At 40.2% G+C, this 24,846-nt stretch overlaps 1 protein-coding gene across 3 annotated transcripts in view; it reads left to right on the forward strand.

Annotated features, from left to right (window-relative positions):
* Nucleotides 1-24,846, forward strand: part of LOC126857511 (colorectal mutant cancer protein) — a 39,382-nt gene that overhangs the window by 7,671 nt on the left and 6,865 nt on the right. The window contains exons 1-3 of one of the 3 annotated variants that reach the window (XM_050606998.1): nt 3,286-3,410; nt 5,839-6,062; nt 6,792-6,928. In XM_050606998.1, the coding sequence (XP_050462955.1) occupies nt 3,325-3,410; nt 5,839-6,062; nt 6,792-6,928 (447 nt within the window). In that variant the 5' untranslated portion in view covers nt 3,286-3,324. Of the gene's footprint in view, nt 1-3,285; nt 3,411-5,838; nt 6,063-6,791; nt 6,929-13,296; nt 13,439-20,611; nt 21,358-24,846 lie in introns of those variants that run through there. The other 2 variants (XM_050606997.1, XM_050606999.1) reach the window with 2 other exon arrangements.

The raw sequence follows: 24,846 nt of genomic DNA on the forward strand, positions 1-24,846 counted from the left end.
TTGAGAGATTCGGCGCGTCCCTCGATGCGAAATAGAGCGAGACACTTACAATGAGATGACATCGCGCTCTTCGATGCGACTTTTCTCGTGCGCTTTCTTTTCTGCTTGTTTCGCGTCGATATCATATCTTTCGTATCGCTTTCTCCGCGTGTCCTAAAAAAGAAAAAATCATTTCTTCTCTTTGAGTCTCGTTTTATCCCTTTATTTTTAACTTTATTTCTATTAAGACCTTACTAAATTCGAAAGGCAGAATTTAATAAATGGTATCGTCTCTCTTCCTTCTCTTACGTAACCTCGACCTCGGAGGACCTCGATAGTGACCTTTAAAAGGTCATGAAAGGGCCTTTGAATTCTTCGGAGAGATGCCAAAGGGCGAGACGATGTAATAGGAAACTAATCGTGTTTCTCGCGCGCGTAGAAAGTTTTTTTGCGAATCTCACGCGAGCGAAATCTCCGGAAGAATGATTTTGAAACAATGACACACACACACGCACGCACATAGAGAAGCAAGATTTTTAACGCGAGAAGAATATCTTGGCCATGGTATTGTGTAGCACGGATTTCACAACAATGTATACTTATCGACCCGTTGAATAGACAGAGTGTTGCGTGTCAAGTTTTTAAATCGAGTACAGGACTCGGAGAATAAAGCTTCCCGCGAATCTCGAAGCTGGATTATTCGGAAAAGAGAGATAGAAAATCCTTTATCAATTGTATTGAAATTCTGTAGTGTGCAATGCTAACTTTACAAAGACGTATCATTCCTATATATTTTCCGTCTCTTTGATATTTTTCGGCCCTGAATTCTTTTGTTGGGTGCTTTTTCGGACTCGGCTCTTTTTCTCTCTTTTTCTTTTTCTATATATGTACTGTTTCCACGAGGGATGATTAAAAGTAACGGCAGAGAGAGAGAGAGAGAGAGAGAGAAAGAGAGAGGATTCGCTGGATCGGAAAACGGGAAAGGACTGTAACGACATCACCGCGTTACAAGTCGAGGCACGAAATTGAGTTTTGATCCAATCGCGCGCGCCACGTCCAATATCGACACAAGCTCGTGTATTCCCTCGGAATTTTCTTCAAGGCCTGAAAAATCCTCTCGACGACGTCCTCGGCTGATAATTTCAATCCATTCATCCGTCGCGCGCGAATCGCATCCTTCATTTTCCTCTCATCTCCGCTCCGTAATTTTCTTGGCCTTCCAAACATGTATATACATACACATATACATGTGCGCTTGATTCGGCAGCTTACTTCTTTCTCTCTAATCGAAACAACCTAACGCGAAGAGAAAGATTAATCGCGCGAAAATGAATCCAATCAATTGAATTGTAAAATATAAGAGAGAGAGAGAGAGAGAGAGGGGAGGGAGGGAAAGAGGAGGACAAATTTATTTATGTAACTCGACACCTCGCGTGGGTGCACGTGACAGTACAAATAGAAATTAAATAAGCCGTTAAATTCACTTTTCTCGCCGAGCGGATAAACACACCGAAGCCGATGATAAGCCACGTATTACAACGCAATCGTTTCCTACGTGGCGGCACATTTATTGCACTTGCCGTGCAAACGGCGTCGAAGTGCCGTTTAATTGCCGCTGTGTAAATACACGACGCGTGTTGCACCACCGTATGCTCCGCGATCGGCTGTTTTACATTTATTTCCAGATAATGCTCGAATAAATTAATATGCGTTGCAATAAAAAACATGGTCCGCGAGCGTCGAATAATTATCCAACATTTTTCATAATTATAAAAAAAAAAAAAAATATCTTCACAAAATATTATAAATACAAAATATTATAAATACAGAGACAGAGTTTAATTATATCAATTGCAATAAAGATTAATATGAGAATCGATAATAAATAATAAATGTATTATGTTTGCGGAAAAGCAAGATTAAATTTAGAGAAGCGTAGAGAATGATGATTTAATAAAAGATATATAAAATATTTACAAGATTCTCGTGCAATAATCGATCATTCATTATTTCAACAGAGTTTTCAGCATTATATTATTTTATTATTTATTTGTTTTTATAATTATTTTTAAAAAATAAAATATTAAAAAGAATTTGATCGTGCTTAATTATAATTAAAATTAATTAAAAATTAATTTAAAAACGATGACAAAAATTTATATATATATTTTTAATTTTAGAAAAATTAGAAATAGAGATACATTTCAAGAATAACTTTTAATTAAAATATTGCAAGAGGAAATTAATAAAAAATTAAATAGAAAGGCTAATGAAATATTTATAAGCTTTTCTCTCGCTGTCGCAATGATCATCGCTCATTCCGTCTAGTGTGTGCAAACGATTTCTTCATAGGAAAGGTGATCCCACGAGAAGGCAGAAAGAGCGATAAAGAGAGAAAGAAAGAGCGACGTATTTAAAATAAACTCGTGTGTCTGGCGTAAAACCGCACGCGGCGAATGGAACGCGGCGGGACGAGAGTGACATGCATTGCGGTGGGATTAAATTGCATTTGTTTTTCACGCCGGCAACGATATATGGATTAGATTTTTCTTTTGCATTGCCTCTCGAACCGCAGTGCGAAGTGCTGCGTGTCTGCTCGCAGTGGCACTCGGCGCGTCGCCGGCGTCGCGGCGTCCGTTCTCACAGACGCGATACTCTCCGTGATCTAATTGAATTTTAATAACCACGGATTCGCTTGTGGACTATCGTCACTTTATCTGGAAATTAGAAGAAGTTGATTTAATTTGAAAAGTAGTGTCAAGCTTTGAAAAGTGCTGATCCTCTCATGATTTTTCATCTTATTTTTATTTATTTATTTTTTTAATTATATATTTTAAATATTCTCTAAACAAATTAAAAAGACTTTATATTCTTTGATTAAAAATTTAATAGATAATTATTATTATTATCTTACGACGGAGTGTGTCCGAAATTGTGGTGCAATTAACAAGAAGAAGATTAAATGCAAAATAAAATAATTTGATGTTTTGTTTTTAAAATGTGACTTTAAAGATTGCAAAATAAATAAGAGAGAATTTTTGGCTCTTTTTAAGCTCAAATAATTTTCGATGTCATCTTTTTGTGTTTTAACAATTTTATCTTGATTATCAAACGGTTACCAAACCATGTGTAGAAAAATACATTTTATTGGAAAAATAAAAGTAATATTTATACTTTATAAATGCCAATTTTGGATACACACAGTCTGTATATTTAGTTCGCTTGCTCGTCATAAACGGGGAGTCGATCGCAAAGCGCGGTGCGTTAACTCAAAGTGAATTTGAAGTGAACGGTCGTCGGTGGCGCGTGCAAGAAAAACGACAAGGGTAACGAGCAAGAAGGAGGATGCAGTCGCTCAAACCTTGGGAAACTAGAACTCTGGAGAGGCTGTCCCGACAAAGACACGGACATCGCGGAGTGCCTTTGCGACGGTACTATAGGAGAACATAATCCTAAAATCGCGCTTTCTGTCTCTTCATCTATTAATAAACGCAACTGGCGCAGGATTATTCCGCGATGAGCGTCTTAAAAAGCCTCGTTGAGTGTGTCGAGCAAAAGTCCCGATAAAATTTAACTCATTGATAGAACGCTGTAATCTTTATTCATTTAACAAGTTAGCAAAGTTAATTGTTTGATCGAGAAATGTTGCCGGATAAAAATACTGACGTACTGTTTAAACGTCAGTAAAAACATATGTTAAACGTCAGACAAAATAATTTTTAATATTCATAAAAAAAATTCTTTAAAAATCATCAATTTTTTATACTACTAGAGCAAAGAAAAACTGAACTCTTAAAAGATTTCACAAAACATTAAATAACTGTATCTAAATTTAATCAAAGTTAACTATTCGTTCGATAAAACTCGCTGGCGTAATCGTGTTCATCAATTGTGTGAAACGCTCGAGTGCAACGCCCGCAAGTATCAATTAAACTTCCGATGCAGCCTCCGTTACAGGACAAACGTTTATATAACCGGAAGCGAGCTCGCGCCAACGACGATGCTATATACGTAATCCATTAATATCACACGATGGACGTCGCGGTGGCGCGCGGGGAGGGAGCGTAATTAATGCGTGACGTTTAATTTGCGATGGTCGTCCCTAAACCGGCGACGCCATTGTTTCGACGATCAGGGTGATAGAGATGGATACCTCGAGCTCTTGATCTCAGAATTGACACTGATAATCGGCGTTTCATACATATATGTTATCAGTATGCTGTCTGTAAAAAAAGAGGAAATTGGGAAGGAAATTGATGAAAACTAAGTGTATTGTATAAAATGATCTATAGTAAAAAGAGTTTATTTAAAATACGTTGGCAAAAATATTTGAAGTATACAACTCGAATTTTCTAAAAACACATTTATAATTTGATATTCGATATTCGATAGATATGTCAATTATTATATCTTATAATTTCGAAATCCAGATTATAATAACAGAATATCTTCTCCCTGGAAAAATCGAAATTTTGGAATTTTATTCCTCGGGGAAATTTTAAAAAATCTCATAATTTTGGAAAAATAATTTCTAGAAAAATTGAAATTTTCAGCAATTTTTTTGTACTTGAAAAAAAAAAAAAAAAAATCAGGGAATTTTTATGAAATTTTATTGGGACTCGGGGAAATTAAAAAAAAATTCTCTAATATTGCTCTTATAAACAGTCGGCAATTCGCCGACAAGTCGCTCGAAACTTAAATGACTCTATATTTTTCCTTCGAAAAAGCATTAGAAAACGCATTCAATAAAAAAATATTATTTTAGAAAACTGGACGAAAAAAATCTTTCACAAATATTTTCTTTACCTGGAATTTCGAATAAATATATCTGGAAGATCAGAGAATTTTTTTACAAGATTTCAGTAGACATCTTGAATATATATAAATGATTTGCGATCTTATAATTTTCCAAATCGCGCGAATCGGCTGCAGTTTTTACGTCTGGACGCGCGAAAGACGAGGTCGGCTGGTTTAACGATTTTCCGGGTATACCTCACCGTGGCGGCAGACGGCTCTGCAGCTGATGAATCTTTAATTTTGTCCTGTCGACCTAGCGCCACTGGATGGCAACGGAACGAACGGTCCGCCGCGGATTCTCTCTCAGCCACCGCCGTTGGTTCGCGTGAATCGCGCGCTGTTCCTCGCTCGCTGCGTCGCGACGCGACCGATAATTAAGAGTGACGGGCCTGCTCTCGTCCTTCCAGCCGGTTAGACAATTATTTTGAGCATCGTAATGGACGGAGGAGCGATCGCGCGGATGATATGACAAGCGCCAGCGGCCGTCCCTTTTAATTAAATGAATCTCGACGGTATCGTTAAAATGAGAGAGCGCCTTGGAGAAGGCTCCTTGGGATAGAGCGATCTCGTCGTAGATCCGTTTGCTGTGTACAGATCGGATAATCGTGACTCTGCGATCGCATAATGGATTATTAAAATATATATATTCTCCTTCGCGGGTATATATCGGTGAGACAATTGTATACACGCGGTTCCTTTCCACTTTTAACTGTTTCGTGCCTCATCTTCCCGCGCCATGCCTCGGTTTGACGTATGAATTATTCACGAGATGAATTATTCATTAGGAAGAGAGTACTTAGTCTTCGTAATACATATTTCGATTAACATGCGACGGTTTGTTATTTGCGAGTCACGTTAAATGCTCGAAACTCCACGCGATCACGAAGAATTTCTCTAAACGTCATCGATGAAATAAGATATCATTCGGTGACATTTATCAATTATATGGTAATCCAACTGTATTCTTTGTTCTCGATTCATATTTTATAATTCGCGCTCATCTTCGAACAAACGTTTCGACGAAACATATTCTTAATATGACCTTGCTTTGTGATTTTTCAGTCAGGACCTATTGACGGTATGTCGAGAATTGAATCTCGAGAATTCGGTGGAGGAATTGATGAGGGAATTGGGCGCGGACGAGCAGGGTCGCATTTCCTATCAAGAGTTCCTTAGGCGACGACTGGCCCTTAGACCGGAAATCGAGGCGCTCAGGGCCGGCAAACGACGAAGCAGTCCGCATCACACGCCGGAATACCTGCCCACCAGCAGCGACAACAGCCTCGGTAAGAATTAGGTATCGTTGAAAACTCATCCCGCGGCCTTCCCCGTTTGCGATAATAAATCTCTCGGCGCGCGGAGAGAACGGAAATTTCTTCGGAAAAGTAATAAGTATCATTTATATCCTCGCGCTCTCTCGCTCACTCTCTACGAATGTAAATGTCACGTCTTCTTATCGCTTGATATACCGTGGAATATTCTCTAACGGATATTATTTCGCAAACTTTATCTGGCGTATGTCGCGGGAGGCACGCGAACGAGGAGCGCGCTATTTGCTCGAGATTGATGATCGATGGAACAATGAATGTGGGATGATCGCGGAAACACCGCAGTAGCATTTGTAATATCCCGGTCGCGTGTAATGGATACGATATCGCGTGATCGATGAATAAATTGGAAATGGCAACCTGGGATATTGCGCCAGACGTTTCCATTTCTCGCGCACACTTGACGTCGTCAATAGACGTGAATTCTCGTTGCGCGGCATTGAACGACTCGGCAAAAGAATAAGATAAAATGTCTGATTGTGTCTTATTTTATCGATAAACATTTTCGACACTAGATATATAAATGATAGAGGCTCTGAGCATTTTTTTTTTTTCCCTTTTCTTTACTTATCCTCAAAAAATCTCAGATGAACATATCCGTTAAGTTCACTTTGGTCTTGTTTGCTCATATTTCTTGACGCTAAATGAAAGACTTTGCCGCACTGATGCGCGTAATTTCTATTTCAGGAACCGTGTCGGGGCGACATGAAAGTTGGGAATTCGACAGCGGTGCTCGTGATTTGTCGCCGGAACCTCACAGCCTTCAGAAGCTGGTGGAGGCGGCCGCTGGCGGGACCGGAAATATGCTGGATCTTGCGAATAAGGTAAGTGGCGACGATTTATCTCTCTCGTTGAAACGACTATCGATATTTGTATCTTTGGTACCGATCAGTCCTCTCTTGCACTATTAGATTCATTCTATATTTGTGCACCAGTTTATCCTTTATTTTTATTATAAACTCTAATGGAATTTATTATATTTACGCCTGTCGACGTAAAAAAATCTGTGAAACAAAACGCATAATAAATAACGCGATACTTTCGTGAAACTAAAAGGAAAGAGGAAAGAACGCTAAGAGAAGTGCCGACAATATTTGAAGATATTCGAATCTGAAGGAAAATTGTATATCGAGCGATAAAAAACTTTGAGATACTCCCTGCTTGTTGATGCAACATTCGCGCTGATGAAAAGTCAACGAGACGTGCAATTATCCAAGGCAAATTGTCTTTGCATGCCGATAATCCTCGGTTTGAGCGCACGTTCGCTTAACTCCTCCGTCTCTCTCTCTCTCTCTCTCGCGGCTCTCTATCATTTCCTCTCTTCGTATCTCAGAGTTTCGCGCCTGGGAATTTCTTTGTCAGCCGCAATTAACCGCCGATACCACCGAGGCGCGGTATGCCATCGAGGAAGATGGCAAGACGTGCAATTTCTGCACGTTCTTTGCTCTTCCCCGTCCGATCTCGGCAGGTTTGGTATCGAATTACGAGGCGTAGATTAACGCCGTACGTCTCACTTATATGTTCTCTTTTCAAGTTTATCTCGTTATAAAATATAATCGATTGAATTTAAAAGGCTTTTAAAGTGCTCCGTATATTAACCCGAATTATTTGTGAAAAATAATTATTTCGTAATCCAAGTAGGACATCGGACAATTAAATCTCGATCGAATTTTTACGTTTGAGATGCATTTGTTTATAATACATTTCCTCTCTCACTTTCGAATTGTTATATAACGACGAAATTCCCGTATCTTGTGGGGGGGGGGAGGGGGGACGAATCTTCATAGATGATTCGCTCGATAACCGCGAGGTTCCAGTCTTGTTTTAAGAGCCACGGCGGAGAAAAAGGAAATACAAACGAGCCGACCGAATTCCGAAGTTATCGCGATTTCTCGCGCGAGAGAACTTTCATTCCTGCCTTTCGAGGAACGTGAACAAGGAGGATGATTCGAGGAAGGAAAAAAAGAAGCGTCGTTTACTATGCCTATAAATAACCATTATTACGCCCCGCATTACAGCATCGGAAGAAGCGAGAAGAAGCTGCAGTAGCGGATTTTGACTGCTCCGTGAGTGTTAAGGTCTCAGGCGCAAAAAGTGTGCTCGTTTAAAAAATTTATTTACACGAAACGAGCAGTGATGCGTATAGGGAGAAATAATATCTTATATTTTAGTGATGCATAACTCATTCGACGCATTTTGACATAAATATTTCATTCGACGCGCACGCGTTTGGATTTTTACTTCGCCGACTAACTCATCTCGCTTCATATTTTTCCTTCCTTTTAACATCCTTGTCTCGAGCGTGCGGAGGAAGCTTTCGCGTTACGAACGAAGGACGTCTGTTTTTCCGGGAAAACAGGCAAATATGCAGCGCCTTAGACCGTCCTTAGATTCGACTAGGCAGCGAGCAGTTTTCTCGCGTTATACGCTATGCAACGCGAATTTCCATAGAAATGGAATATAGAAATCAGAAAAGAGGAGAGAGAGAAAGATATATATATATATATATATATATATATATATATATATCGGGCATGAATATAACAATACAAACATAACTTCCTTTGTTACTCCTGCGTGGAAATTGCTATAGAGATGATTTGTAGCGCGACGGGACGATACGCCAACATTATAACGCGACAAGTATTTGGATACGTACAAGATTAATCCGCATCTCTCTCTTTCTCTCTCTACTGGGTTATGAGATAGTTGGTAGAGATTCAGACTGTATTTCGTGGAAAAGTGCAGATTATACCAGACGTCTGCAAGATATATCACATGCATGAGTTATTATTATTATACAAAGGATTATCTCCTCTCTCTCTCTCTATATATATATATATATATATATATATATATATATATATTTCTCTCTCTCTTTCTCTGCGTGCTGTGTGTTACTAAAGCAAGAGTAAAGTGCTACTGGGATCAAATAAAATAATACAGCATTGAAGTGCTATTGTATAAAAAGACTTTTTTAAGAGAAAAGCTTAAGAAAACTTGAAGAAACTTATTTTTTTAGAATATATAGGGTGGATTCAAACGGCCAGACTTTGAGATTTTATAGGAAATTTAATTCTGAACAAAAAGAAATTTCGTATAAACATGGGTTGAATAATTCTTCCTTGAAAAGTTAGCGCTCAAAAACTTCTGAAACGATTTTTTTAATTTAATTTTCCACAGCTTTTGTTTCGGTACTTTTTGTCAAAAAACGTACTTTTCCTGATATTTGTACAAATGTATAAAATAACCTTTTAGAGGTTTTTGGGCTTCTTAAGAAAGCATTTTTTCGGTCCATATTTATAGGAATTTTCTATTTATAGGAATTTTTTGTTTAGAATTAAATTTTCTACAAAATCTCAAGTCTGGCCGAAACGTTTGAATCCACCCTACATAATAATAATCTTACACAACCGCGTTTAGGTGCTTGTCCATCCTTGTCTCACTGTCGCGAAGTAAAAAAATATGATCGCGACAATTTTATGATCGGCCGTTGTGCAATATCCGGAAATGCCGCTAACATTCTCTAATTGTAACAAAGTGCTCGTAAAAAGAAGAAAGGAAGCGGAGCGACGTCGTATAGTCGACGGTTCCACGGAAGGACAGATTATTATCAGAGCGTGTAAAGAAAGATGCGGCACCGACGGCCCCATAAAAATGAAGCCGGATAGGTGCGGTGGGGCCTCGCCGCGCAATGTAATAACGATCGCGCGAATAGGATTCCGTAATTTTTCCCTCGAACAATTGACCTGAGCGATCCGAGGCGCACGATAATCCGTCTCGTCTCGAACGATGGGAAATATCGTCCTGCCGAGGACGATGTTTTTCTAGGGCGGCCGATCGTTATTTTCCATTGCGACGCCCACATCCTTTTTCCCGAGGATATTTACTTCCGTCCTCGCCGACGTCGTAGATGGAGCCGCGAGAATTTCATACCTCCTCGTCGTCGGAGTCTCCCTATGAATTCTCTCGTGATAATGCTCGCGTGACGCAATAAACGCTGCGCCGTAATAGTGCCGTAAGACGGGTCGAAATTGCGTCAACAGGTGCGAGGTGGATTTTGCGTGAGAGCGAAAAGAAAAATCTACAGATCTATCTGGGATATTCATCTTTCGGATAAGAGTGATGGAATATCATACAAATATCAATCGATAACAGAAATCTGGAGAACTATATTTTGCGATCTTTATTTGTTCCATATTACGTAATTGAGTTTCTAATTTTTATAGTACGAATGAAAAAAACGGGGAAAGTTTTACGGTAAATTACGTGAAAAATACATGCTCTTTTATATTTATCGGTTAAAGCTGAAATATAATGACATTAAAATATTTATTACTATAAAAATTGCTTGTATACATCAAAATATTTGAATAATTAGACGATACTCCTTTGTAAAATATATAATATTATATTGAATAAAAATATCACGTGATCACTTTTTTCTTATACATATGTTAATATATTCAACGATTAGAAAGAAATTATATATTATAATTTTTACTCTAATATCATAATATTTCCTCCGCGTGAGACGGTGGCGCGCAGAAAACTATGCTGCCAATTATGCCAAGCATCTCGTTCGCCATATCGTGCGGAGTATTTCGGATATCACGCTCCGTTTGGCGTGTCGACATCCATAATCGCGTGGCTCGCGTAAGCGCGAGAACAGCGAGAATGTAGCTCGAGATATTGATAATCGACGGGTATTTGTTTCATCGTGTACGAGGGCGAAGACGGACACGTAGACGGCAATGCCTTGGGACTGCAAAGCCGGCAAACCCTCTTTACGGGAAGCCATCGTCGTCGTCGCCGTCCGACCCTCCCCCCTCCACCTCCCTTTTTCCATCTCCCCTTCTCGCGGAAGGAACGCCGTGCGTTAATCGAGAAATTAGCGAAGTTAATTAAGAAGCCGCACCCAGACCGTCTCGCCCACATAATTACACTAATACAATCGCGCAGCATTTTTGCGCTCTCACTTTCGGTCCATCTTTTTTCCCCGCATTCTCATCTCAGTCTCTCTTGCGTCTGCGAGTCCTCATCTCTCGCTATCATAATAGTGCACAGGATCTCTACTTCCTAGAAGAAACGTGGAAAACCTGGAATTCCTATGGAATTTTATTAGCGCTCAGAGAATTTTTTTTTTTTTAAATTCTATTTTTATACTTCAAGCAGTCTGATAAGCTGATAAGCTACATTGTGAATTATTTAAAATGATAAATATATATGTCACTATTTTTATATATTTAATGTCTTAACAAAATATTGAATATGAAGTAAATATTCTTGTAATTTTTAGTGATAAAAAATGAAAATTATCTTCAAGTGAAAAATGTTTATTTTATGAAACTTAAGTGGCTTTGTGTTTTTTCTCCATATAAAGGAAAAATAGAAAACGCATAGAATAAAAAATCTTATTTTAGAAAATTGCACAAAAAAATCTTTAAAATATTCTCTTTATCTTGAATTTTGAATAAAAATACTTGGAAGATTAGGATTTTCAGAAAACATTTTTTACAACATTTGAGTAGACATCCTGATGTATGAAAGGAGAGTCGGGTACGTTTAATCGCGATATATCTATTTTCTCAGATTCGCGAGTCGAATTTTACAATTATATCGTTATATTTACGCCGAGGATTGATGACTTTTGCAATAACGAGACTGCATGATGAGATGATTTGTCGCGGATGCGAGCGTGAACCATCGCAAGAACGGACGATACCGCAACGGGACGTTTTTCCCCGCGCAATGTGACGTACGTTCTAACGAGTTACACGAAAAAAGGAAAGTCCCGGATAGGAGGTGCTTGCGGTGATCTAATAATTTCTGCTTAAGCGTCGCTATTCGGTTTACGGTAATCTCGCGATTCCGTAGCCGCGCCGCCCGTAATAGTCACGTTCTCTCCTACCCCGTGATTATGTCAGCCGCGAGTTCTTGTCGCTTCTCACCTCAAAGGCCATCCGTTCTCAAGACTTAATGCATGGTGTTTTATCTTAACCGTTCCATCTCGAATCTTCTCGCCGAACAAACAAAGCTTGCGCGGTTTCCGCTGTCTCGCAGCGACGCGCAATCAATACGGCGAGTTTATCGTTGACAAAGGTATTCGTGTTTCCTTATTCAACGCAGAGTTGGAAAAACTCGAAACAAAAGCAGAAATATACGTATTTATGTATATATAAAGGATAGCTAATATGCATAAAAAGTTATCTACACGTATATATATATTATTAATAGATACTTTATTAAACGCTTTCGGGGAGCATCGCTCTTAAATATTATATATTAAATTATTATTATTATTATATAATTATTATTATTAAATAATTTATTATTATAATTATTATTATTATATAATATTATATAATTATTATTACATAATTATTATTATTGTATAATATTATTATATTAAATTTACAATAAAAAATACAGGCAATAGTGACGCAAAATAAGAAGACAAAGGAGAGAGAGAGAGAGAGAAAGAGAAAAACTTAAATCAAAATAGATATTTAGAATGATTAAGTATGACAGCGAAATAAAAAAAACGCAAGATAGTAGAGGAACTTGAATATCCTACATATATTAATGATTAAATTGACAGAGATTTAATGATTGAAATCTAATGATTAAAAATTTCAATTATTGACAACAGTTATGACAATGATACGTAACAATAAAACGATACACATGTACAAGTCATTTGATGATAAGACGGTGATCTTTGCTGCGAGTAATAATAAAAAAAAATATGGGCTCTTGAATAAGATGAGTCGCAGTTCGTCAGAGACTCCTCTCATCTAACGTTGATGGCGCACAATTTGCAGTTAGGCTTCTCTCTACAAAAGTTAACCGGGTCTCGCGCGGCGCTTGACGCCGCTCAAACGGGGGATGGGTCAGCGGGCGCTTTATTACCCACCCTCTTTCTTTCGCGAAACTTCGCGGCAACTGCATTACCGTATCACCCACAACGGCAACCGGTATCATGCACCGTGAACGAGTGCGTCGCGGGGATAGATAACTGCAGAGCCGCCGAAGTGCCGGAGTGCTTTCGGTGCAACGAGCCGGATCGGCGGTGCTCGGTGGCTCTCGGTCGCCCTCGGCCCCGGCGCCTCCTCAAACACACCTTCGGGGTGTATATAGGAGAGAACCGTACGTACGGTGGTCCGTTCGGTAGTCCGGTTCAGTCTGTCACTGAACGTCTTGGCGATCGCTCGCCGCGTCGGAATCCGCTCTTCCCGGATTCGCCGTCGATTCGCGAATGAGTTGACCGCGCGGAACAGTGATCAAAACTTCCGGTAGATCGAGAGATCGATCGAGATCAAAGGATATCGCGCGTAAGATCCTATCCTCGCAGGACAATCCTCCGACAATCAAGCTCTCGCGTGATTCTCTTGACGCGCGAATTGTCACCTCGATTGTAAGATTGACAGAAGAGGGGTAGGGAGGGAGGGAGGGAGGGGGATCGCATAGTTTTGCGAGGCGGCAAGTTTCGGGGCAATTTTTTTCTGGGCCACGAGAATTGTATCGTAGTTATCTTACGGGGATTGACCTCGTAAGAACGATCGATGCGAAAACAATTACGGGGCTATCGCGAATCGCGCCAGCTCGATTGTATCGAGCGTTATCATTCTTTCTAGGTATATATGTCGGTGTATAATAGATACATACGGGCTCTTTCCTTCCGTAATTGACTCCGAGGAACTTTTTCCGCCGCAGTGCATTCTGGTCCGTCATACTTTTATGTAAAGCCACCGGTCTCTATCTTACGAAAGAGATTCCCATATAAATCGCGCGTCCGCGATTAAGTTTTCCAGAATCGATTTCCTTTCCTCTGACGTCAGTCGAGAAAAAAAGAAGATAAAAAAATAAACATAAAAAGTCGTTCACGGAAGCGCGTTCGCGCAGCGAACTTTTACGACGATCGTCAATCCCGCGACGCAGTAATCGTAACCCTTACGGTGTCCCACCCGCGTTTCGGAGGGAGCGAGATTTATGAGCGGCCGGACGGCCGACCGACCGGAGTTGATGAGTAGTCACGTGCGTAAGTTCGTCGGTTTAATTAGATGATAGGAAATCACGATTAATGGTACCGCCGTACTAATGAAAACGCGCGCCATTACTCAGCGCGAGCGTTGACTTTGCGTTAAAGGGCGCGACAATTTGCATCAAATAATTACGCCGCGTTAGTGTATCGTGTGTATTGCTGTCTCTCTCGCGCGCGAAAGAAATTTCTACATATAATTAAAATATGAGAGTAAAGCTAGTTAAGTAGAATTTTATTGGTCGCGATTATAGACACTATTCGTCAGATCGTTAGCATCGATGTCGAAGGCGTATGTAAAGGGTGGCACCAGGGTGCGTTGCATCAAGAGAGATTATAATATATTTCTTGCGTGCGTAAAGTTTAGCGTGACGCTGATAAAAGCGATATTACTCGCGAACGCGTTGTTCATTTTACCGTACGTGAGGAACGCGCATTAATGATCCGTTCCTCCATTTCTTTGTAGAGTAATTGAGATTTGACCTTAGCAAGAGCAAAAGTCTGCCGCGATAGAGATGTACGTTCGAAGTATGCCTGTATTAATGCATCGCTCGCTTTTCCGCGCGTTTTCCCTTCTGCTTTTGCTGGCACGCCGCCAAAAGAGCGAGAGAGCCGGTTTCGATGGAGGAGGGGGCGGGGGCGAGGGAGAAAACAATGCGATTCATTTAACTTCCATTAAATCCGTGCGCCACCCAGTATGTACGCCGGCGCCGTTCGTCCGTCTATCTATGCATCCATCCGACTAGAATAGATCCTGGACTACTAGGAGAGATAAACCAGAGGCTGTGTGCACGAAACTCTCCCGAAAGCTTCCTTCCCGTTGGCGTCATTATTCCAGCATCGATCAGTACTCTCGTGCATCCGTCTCTTGGATGCAGCCGCTGCACTCAGACATATTACCACGTCGCGATTGAGAAATTTACTAAAGTCGGATAACTGAAGTTTAACGATCGAGAGTTTACCGTAAGCTACTATTACGCGACAGATGAACCTTGTTGATTCTTTACTATACGCGTTGGATATGATTAAAGGAGTATACAAAGTGTCATTTCCGCGCGTCAGCGCTGGATGATATTTTCTTTTTTCTAAATTAATCTTTTTTTTTTCCTACGAAAAAAGATTTGAACCTTATAAAAATATTAAAATTATTAAATTATTAAATTATTAATTATTTGATCATTTTTAAATAATTAGCCAATAAAAATAAAGAGCTTCTTCATAAACTAAGCTTCAGAGGAAATAAATGACATAATCATATATTTTTAATTAATTTTAAATAGATTATTTATAGATCTTTTATAGAATTTACGGCTTGATTATGGAAATATATAACGCGTTTAAAACTAGAGACAGAAAAACGAACATCGATATTTTCATACACACATCATATATATTATTACATGTTATTAGATAATATATCGAAATTAATTAAAGCCTGCGGTAACGGCTCTCTCGCAGCAAGATAAAATATTCCGATATTGATCGCGGACAATAAAACGCCATTCGGCGCGTATACGTGCATCGGGTGCATAGATGTATCCGCAGAGATAGGCGACTCGTTCTCTGTTTTTGCCGCATGTTGCCGAGCAATGTGCGCGGTGACACATTTACGCCCGTGACGAGTGTACGATCGCGTACGATTCGCCTCTTACACGATATGTAATGGCTCAGATCCTTATGCATCGCCGATTGCCGTATCGCCGGACGATAAATTACTTGTCGTACATTTATTCAAGATTCCAGAGACACCATCAGTCGTCTTTCGTCTTACGGGATATCCATTTCGTTGTAATCGGGAAAGGAATTATCGTAACCAATTACGGAAAAAGAAAAGAGATACTTAGACACGAAAAAAATATCGAAAATATTATATACTGGGTGTCCCGATCCATTTTACTCGAGACTTCTCGTTCCACCCTTCGAAATTGCTGTCGCTCGAAACGCGTGCGTGACGTGTTTCGCGAATGTGCACCTTGACCCTCGACACGTGAACGTGATCGCGTCCTCGCCACTGTTAAATTGGTCGCACGTGCCATTAATAATCGGCCATAAACGCGCACGGAATTTTCGCTGTGACTTTTGCATAGCGGGTTTTCTTCCCTTTTTTTTTTCCTTTATTAAGAGAGTAAAATCGAACGTTGCCAGACGCGGCGAGAGATTTCAGGGATCGGTAACGAGTTTAACAAACTAGTTTTCTCGCGAGGCATCGCCCTTTCTCCATCCGTGAGGAAGAGAGATAGCTCTCTCTCGTTTTCGCATTTATATATATATATATATATATATGCTCTTCTTCTCCTCCTTGTTCTCTTCGAGAAAAAAAGGTAAAAGGAAAGGCAAAAGTGCGCCATGGGAGAGACGGAAATTGGGAGATCCAATGGGACAGACAAGAGAGAGAAGGCTGAAGAAAGTCCTTCTTTCTCTCCTTAACTCTTTGCTAGGCTTTTTGCAATGCGTTCACGAAAGAGGCTTCTCGCAAAACCACGCGAGCGTCGCGCAATTAAAGAAAGGCCGCTTCTTGTCGAGCCCTCGCTCGAAAGAAAAGGGCCACTTAAGCGATGTACGATGTACGCGCGTGTATTCAAATCGATTATACTCGCCTCTTGCGTAGAAAGTTCGACAGCTCGTTTAAAAAAAGAAAAACAATAATTCCCATCGCCGTGTATATTAAAATTGCAAACGAGACTTATGTATAAAACTCAAAGATGATGAGGCGAATCATTGCCCGTTAATGACGCGTACATCGTTCGTTTTCGAAGACAGTCATTTTTCTTTAATCGTGCATTTTTCGCGACGATAAATTGATAAAACACGCGTAGGTATACCTGCCGGCGTTTAATTACTGACAATCCACGAAGCGCAGTCGTTCGCACGCGCGCCACTTTATCCGCGTATACGTCATTGTGCACGTGCTGTGGCGTGTCACGTATACATACACTGTGTACTAATTACTCGTATAATATCTCTCCGTCGCCGCCCCTTTGGGCAACCCTTGCTGCGACCTATGACTTGTATGCGTGCGTGAATCACACGGCGATTACGCGCTTTTTCTGCCCTCCTTCCGTTGATTTTTAACTGTCAGCTGCGACATTTTTATCCTCGTTCTATTCTTTTGTTCTATTTTAAATGAAAATTATTGAAAATAATTATTTTAATAGCTTTGTTTAAAAGTCAAACTCGAGGAGAAATACAATATATATATTTAATCAATTTTTTAATTAATTATTCTAATTGATTATTTCAAGTATCTCGGAGAAATATGTATTTCTGGTTTATAAAATCAATTAAATATCTTGAATAGAATTTTAATTAATATATTACTTTCACTATTTTTGTTCTGCATCTATAAAATCTCAAAATAAAAATTGACCCGTTCTATAAATATTTTTTTTCGTGCTTTCATTAATATTAATTTCTATATTTAATTTTTTATTCTCATTTCTCCCCGAGCTTTAACATTGTTCTTAATTTTGGGAAATTTGTGCGCCATGGACACTCATTCAACATTCTGCATTTTAAATTAGATCGTCTTTTTATACTAGACAAGCTTGCAACTTGAACGGGTTAACGCATCTATATAACCGAGGGTTTGTTAAACTCGTTCTCTACGTGAACTACGGCATCCGCGATACCGCTGATCAGCCGCAATTACTGTCGTCGCCGGTCCGTTCTCCTAAATTCACGCGATCTTCTCGGCGTGCCGCCTCGAGCAATTAACTCGTTTAATTAATGAAGTTGATGCACAGCTGATAAAAGCGGCCACTCCGCGACTCGTTATGCGCTCCACGGAATTTCGAAATTCATCGTGATTTTTTTTTTATTTTCGCGCGAGCTTCGCTGCATTACGATAAGAACGTGTCTGCGAGCGTATCACATCCGCACTCGTTCTACATTATTTTTTCTTTATTCTCTAGAAAATCTCGATATTCACTCTCCGAAAATCTTCTCTCCTCTCTCTCTTTTGCATCATTGGATATATATATATATATACATTTTCTTGTGATATTTGCAATTATTTGAGATTTAAGGTATTGTCATATGAAATTATTAATCTATTATTTACATTTTTTTCTTTCCAAAAATTTAAAATTTATTCCCTATATTGCTTACATATTTTTGTATGAAAATTTATTCAGCAATTTATTAATTTATGAGATGTAAACCAAGCTACGTAGGTTTCTGCAGCGTTGAATCAATGATTGGAAAGTTTGTTCGTGGATGTTGCACACGTTGCGGTTGTCACAACGTGCGCGCAACGTGGGCTCGAATAATTAAATAATAATTAAAGACTTTCTAGACCAAGGAGATGTTAACGATTACTTAAGGCCAATGAAAACTCGATAACGCACTTGGCGAATCCTTGTGGGTGTCGCGAGGACAAACAAGCGCGTGTGGGCAGCAGATGATTTATTAAATTCTCGTTTCTCTCGACGGTGTTTTTAGAAAGACCGTACATATATTCGACGCCCACACTCTGTTTCCAGTTATGTATTTTATATGCTTTTTCCAATTCTTTTGGAATTCAATTTCTTTCCTAAATAATTTAATAATATTTTTAATACAATTTAATAATAATTCCTAAATAATTTAATAATATTCTTAATAATTTAATATTTGTTCTACGAGAGAGAGAGAAAAATACACGTGGAAATCTTTTGAAAAATATTTATCGTGACAAGTGATGAGCGCGAACTTAGAACAGGGGATCGTTTACTTCATCCCTAGAAAGTCGCAAAAGTTTAATGAGCTCCGGCGCGAAGAAAGGGTTAATCGAGCCCGCGACGATCTTCGCCGGCGCGTTTCTTGCGAGAGAGCGGGGATTAAGGGCGGGGTTTCCGTATCTACTTTATTAACCGTCGTTAAGCGGGCGCACTCGTTATTTAGCCAGTCTTATCTTGTCCGCGAGACGCGCGATCGCGAACTATCCTGGCCGCGAGCCGAAAATTCACGCAACACGTGCACGAATATGTTTGCGCCCGAAAATATATGACCGCACCGCCGCACCATCACATTCGTCTCCGGGAAGGCAACACGACGTGTAGCGTCGAAATTAGGTTGCTGCCACTCGAGCGACAGAAGGGCTTGTTTTTCGACGCTTCCCTCGCGAGCTCTCGTCCGAGGGAAAGAATGTTTTCTCGTTGGCCCAGTATCGCTCGGGAGGAGACGTAACATAAACCGGTCACGTCGACGCCAAGTCTTGTACACGAAAGGGGGAAAAAAGTTCGCATCGATCGCTGCCGCGGAAATATAGTTCCCGACGACGAGTAGATAAATCGCATTCAAACTTTAATGCGACACGAGCCGCGCGATGTTTTAAAAAGCGCTGAATATTTTACATATTTTTGACAGATGACGTTTGATTGACGGTCTTTTTTTTTTCGAGAAAATTTGTAATGCCCGAAAAAATTAATTGTTCGATCTCTTCGTCTCTCTCTCTCTCTCTCACTCTTTCTCCCTTTCTTTCCACGAAACCATGAAAAAATATTTCAAAGTATTTGAAATATTTTTTCATGGTTTCGTGGAACCACTAATGAATAATTAACGAACCGCCCTCGTGTCGCGGCGAGCTCGTTAAACGTTTTAAAAAAAAAAGTACAACGCCGAGCGGGAGATTCCGGCCAGAATGAAGTCGCTGGAACCTTTTTCGCGAATTCGTTAATTGCTACAATCTTCGTTAAAATCTTTGAATTAGACGAAATATGCTATAAATATTGCAAATGAGAAAGAAAGCGCAAAAAAGTATCATTAATCTATATACATATCTATATACACTCACGCGCTTTTTAACTTGCTTAAAAACTCGATTGTATGAATTTTTTTCAAAATTTAATCGACGATTATTATTTATCGTGCACTACAGTCACTTTGATCAAATATAGTATTTTGGAAACGAGTATCGATTTGGACGTCGGCTAACATTGTTAGGCCATGCGCAAAGCCGTATCGTGGACTAGGAAGCGAGGAATGCTCGAAAAATATATGTAGTATAGAGAGTCGAAAATAGAAGTCGATCAATACCATGTGTGAAATGTTGTAGCATCGTTGTTACGCGTGGCGTATCTATTCTATCGAATTCTGTTTTGCAATTCGCGCTCGGTTAACTTCTTCGAGGATAGTAAACGCGATCCATTCGGTCGCGTTTTATTCATGGAAAGAATTTCCTTCTCTCTCTCTCTCTCTCTCTCTCTCTTCCTTCCTTTCTATCTTGATTCGAAAATATTTTATTCATGCACATACATTCGCGAATGTAGAACGAACATATGGTACAGGTAAGCGCGTTGTTACACATGCTTGTATATGAAACGTCCGCGTCGGATACGCGCATTTGCCGCATTAACTCGCGAAACGGTGCGCATCCAGCAGCGCGTACCTCCGTTATATTCGTCGACCTCGTCGTCGGCACCATCCTCGGATAAACAAAGCGTTTCGTTAAACATTCATCAACATCATTTCCTCCTCGCGTATCCAGCCAGCCGGTCCGGTGAATGCCGCTATAAAACTTGATCGAACGAGTTTGGGAAGCCGCTCTCGCGCGCCTGGATTACCGCAACATCCGCCGCGCGGTTTCAGATGGGCGTGCTATAAGCGGAAAGGAATAAATCGATCGAAAATAAATTAAAATCTCTCGACGAAGAGAAGAAGAAGAAGAAGAAGAGGAGGAGGAGGAGGAAGAAGAAGGAATTGGCGGCGACTCCTCATCGATCGTGCGCGATCGGCGATCCGTGACGGTCCCGATCGATCGAGATTACATCGCGCGGAACGGCGGAGGATGCCGCCTTCCTAAGGTGCCGGGTCACCGCCAGCAGCTCGCAGCTCTCGGAATTCAACGTGGCGGGCTTCGCGGTAGCCGTAAACAATGGCTCGGCGGAGCCGCGCTACTACGTGGATCACCTGCACCGGCAGCAGCACGTGCAGCTCCAGCATCATCAGCAGCATCAACAAACAACGCAGCCGCGTTACCCGGTGCAGATGTTTTCCGGCCACGTGTCAGCCTTGGCCTCCAAGGAGGCCGTGCTGGAGCCGCCGCCGCGTCGCGGTGACCTCGTCTACGTTCACTGCGCGACCGCGGAGGACGAGGAGGCCGTCGATGACGAGGAGGAAGAGCCCCGGGGACTCATCAGGTCTAGGTCGTGGCTCTGTTGCCCCGGTGATCGCCGATCCGATAAGACCGTGCCTATACAGGTCGAGGCCGATAACAAGGATAAGCAAAATGCAGTAAGTTTCTCCCGCATCTCGGATTTTATTCCCCGCGATCTAGAAGGGGAATGAGGGAGAGGATGAAAGGAGAAATAAAAATATAAAAAGAAAACTCGCACAAATCCAAACTTGCGATTTATATTTATAGAATTTTTTAACATTTATATTTATTGCTCGAGACTCTGATAATTCGTCGAACGAGGATCTCCTTAAAAATATTCATCTAATGGTCGAGCTTTCGCATCGCTCTCCTCGTATTATTTATCGCGAAGACGCGCCGGATTCGGCGACTGATTTATCACCCGCCGATCGGAGCCCGACTTCTTTCCACGCTCACATTCACGTGACGTGTCTCGTGCGTGGCATGCGCCGCATCGCAGGAAAACCTGTCAACGACTCGATAAGGCAGGAGGCGGACTTTTCAGGCTTCCGCGGCTCCACAATCGCGCGCGAGCGCGACGATAAATCACCGCGTCCGCGGCCGTGTCAGTCATACAGGAACGAAAACGCAAAAGAACTTTTACTCAATAAATTGCACGTCAGTCATAATGAGAGAGCCGGCGCGGACAATATCCGAGGCAAGCGGCTTTGCCTATTCGCGGAATAATGAATTTCGCGAAGCTCTTTGCCGTGATTGTCCGCAATCAATACTCACACCGGAAACTCTGTATCAATTTTACTAGAGCCGGGAAAAATTTTTTAATTATTGTTATAAACATTACACAATTAACGCACACGGTTCTCCAAAGATTGACTAAAGTTACGAGGCTCTTGGGCGACAAGTTAGTATCGTAGTTTGCCAAGACAAATTCTTAAGTTTGAAAAGTTCTTCCCAAATGAAGAAAAATATCCTTGTACGATTTATGACGAGACAAACTTTTATCATTCCTCACCTCATACAATTTTACCGTGACACGCGAGAGAACAGATATTTTATAAAGCGTTTGTTTCATACTTCCACGTGGTTCCAATATTAATGACGTCCCATCCCGGGATCATCGCAACCTCCATTATTAGTGTCTTCACGAGTCCGCGTTTCATACCCTCGGCTTTTCGACAAATTTCTTCCCGGACCAACGACTGAGAAAACTTCTCGTTCAAGCTTCTTTCTCCCCGCAGAGAGCGTAACTTTGGCGAAAATTACTTTGACGTAATATCCGATAAAGGGGAGTTCGAGCGGAGCCAAAACGCTAAAAACGCAGTCCGATATAATCCGAGATGCTATCTGGACTACTTTTAGAGATATGGACCACGTTGAGCGTGTAATTTGAGGATTTGAAATGTTAAAAGCACTTTTACGGCGCTGATAAGATATTTTCCGGAATGGTAATAGAATATATCTATTTACATGCAGATGTAAAATCATCGTCGAGATAAGTTTCACGTAAACATCGCTTTTTATCTCGAGATTAGATGCCACGCATTTAAATGCATACGATGCGTACGAAAAGATGATTCGATTCAATTATCCTTCGCATTTCACAAGAAATTAAGTGGAGGAGGGAGGGAGGGGGTAGGACGGATTCTTCGTTCAAAACAAACGAGACGTAAATGAATCCTGGCGTTGAAATAATCGAACGCGTTGGAAGGAATTTCGCGCGAAACTCCCCGCGGAATTCCTTTCGTGCTAAGATCGCGGAAACGATCAACGGTGGCCTGAATCGAGGATCGCGGACCAAATTACACACGATGAGAATCCTCCTTTTCCCCATCACTCTTTAATGGATCTTCGCTGATGCGTGGCTGGCAAAATACGCGCCAACCGTGAAGTCTAACAGTCTACGGTACATTTAATAGCGCGTGCGCACAATTTGAGACACATATTTGTCAAATGTATCGCAACAGCCAGCCGAATCGCATATCGCATAAAGTTTAATGAAGAGTAGTTTATTAATATTTATTAACTAGGATTTTTAGGATCAGCTGATTGACAGATATTGACGCGATTTCGCAGCTGTTTATCGGGAATGTTTAAAATAATTTAGAGATACAAAATAAAAACAGAAAAAATTCTTGAAGAAAGATTAAAAATGGAAAATGGCAATCTAAAATGGCTTAAAAAAATTGTGGAAAAGTTTAAAAGAAAAGTGTTTGAAAGATTTTATGATATAAATATAAGCATCACAAACACAAATTAATATATCAATTTTATCATAATTTATTATTCATATTAAAATTTAGCATCTATAATATTTCATATCGTTTCTATTTATAATATTAATTTATATATATAATTTAAAATATTAATTTGTACGTTATCATATGTTACGTTATTTATCATTATGTCAAGTTTAATTTTGTTCGGATCATGCGCGTCTTTTCAATTGAAATAAATTAACGGGAAAGATATTTTCACAATCGCGTAGCATGATTGCGCTTCGAATAAAAAATGACTTTGCAATGATTCGTACGGAATCAACGAGAAAGGTATTGCTCGTCCAGCTTGCTGGACCGTGAAACATTCAGCGTCTTCCATTTTTCTGCCTCGCACCTTTTCCACGTGTCGTATCTATGCTATGGTATAAGACACCACCGTCGTTTATATGTCACCGGTTTTGAGATGTAGGTTAATGATATATGAGCCATGGATCCTTGTTGCCATCTTTGCTCTGGCGACTGACTTTTACGCCAGTCGTTCTTCTTTTTTTTTTTTCTTTTTTCTTTTTTTATATCATCACGGAAAGTTACTCCGCAAAGGAACATTCTGCGCGCGCTTTTACACTACAACCAAACAGCGCTCTTGCATTTTTCAATGTTTTAAACAAGATGTCTATCCTAGAAAAATGGGAAAAATTCTTGGAATTTTTAGGGATTTCTTTTGTAGAAAAATTAGAGAATTTTTATGGAATTTTATTGGAAGTCAAAGAATTTTTTTTTTTTTTATAATTTTGCTCTCATATTGTGAGCAGTCGGCAAACCAATGAATTAAAAAGATTGTTAAAAAGAAATTCGAATCGGAGAAATTTTGCATTTAGCAATCAAAAACATAAATATTCGTGCAAATATAAATATTATTATTTTTAATTTCTTATTAATCAAACAACCGTCTTTATCTTCTACTGGAATAAGAATTTAGTTTATTATTTTATTTTTACGTCCGCAATACACTACCTGTAACCTTTTATTATTATTATTGCAATGGTTCTTAACGCAAGTTAACGCAAGAAATGGAATAACGCGCGATACGGAAATTACTATATGTAATTTGTAAGCTAATAAATTGTAAAATGTAAGCTAATTGCGAGTTTGTGTCCGAACTGAACGGTACGACGTGTCTGAAGGCGAGTTCGGTAATCGAGTCTCCTCGTTCGTGACCTTACTCGCCGATGAAGCTGCGAACCGCCGTGCCGGCCGTGTGTGCGCACGGCCTTGTAATTGAATCCTTGATTGCTTTTTGTTTGAATTACACTCCGGCCGTCGTGTCCCCCCCCTGTTTGCACTTGGGACAGTGTACACACGCACACTGACCTTAACCGAGGACGAGAGGATTCTTTGTGAATGAAACAT

This window comes from Cataglyphis hispanica, chromosome 21, assembly GCF_021464435.1.
Source record: "Cataglyphis hispanica isolate Lineage 1 chromosome 21, ULB_Chis1_1.0, whole genome shotgun sequence".
Taxonomy (NCBI): Eukaryota; Metazoa; Arthropoda; class Insecta; order Hymenoptera; family Formicidae; genus Cataglyphis; species Cataglyphis hispanica.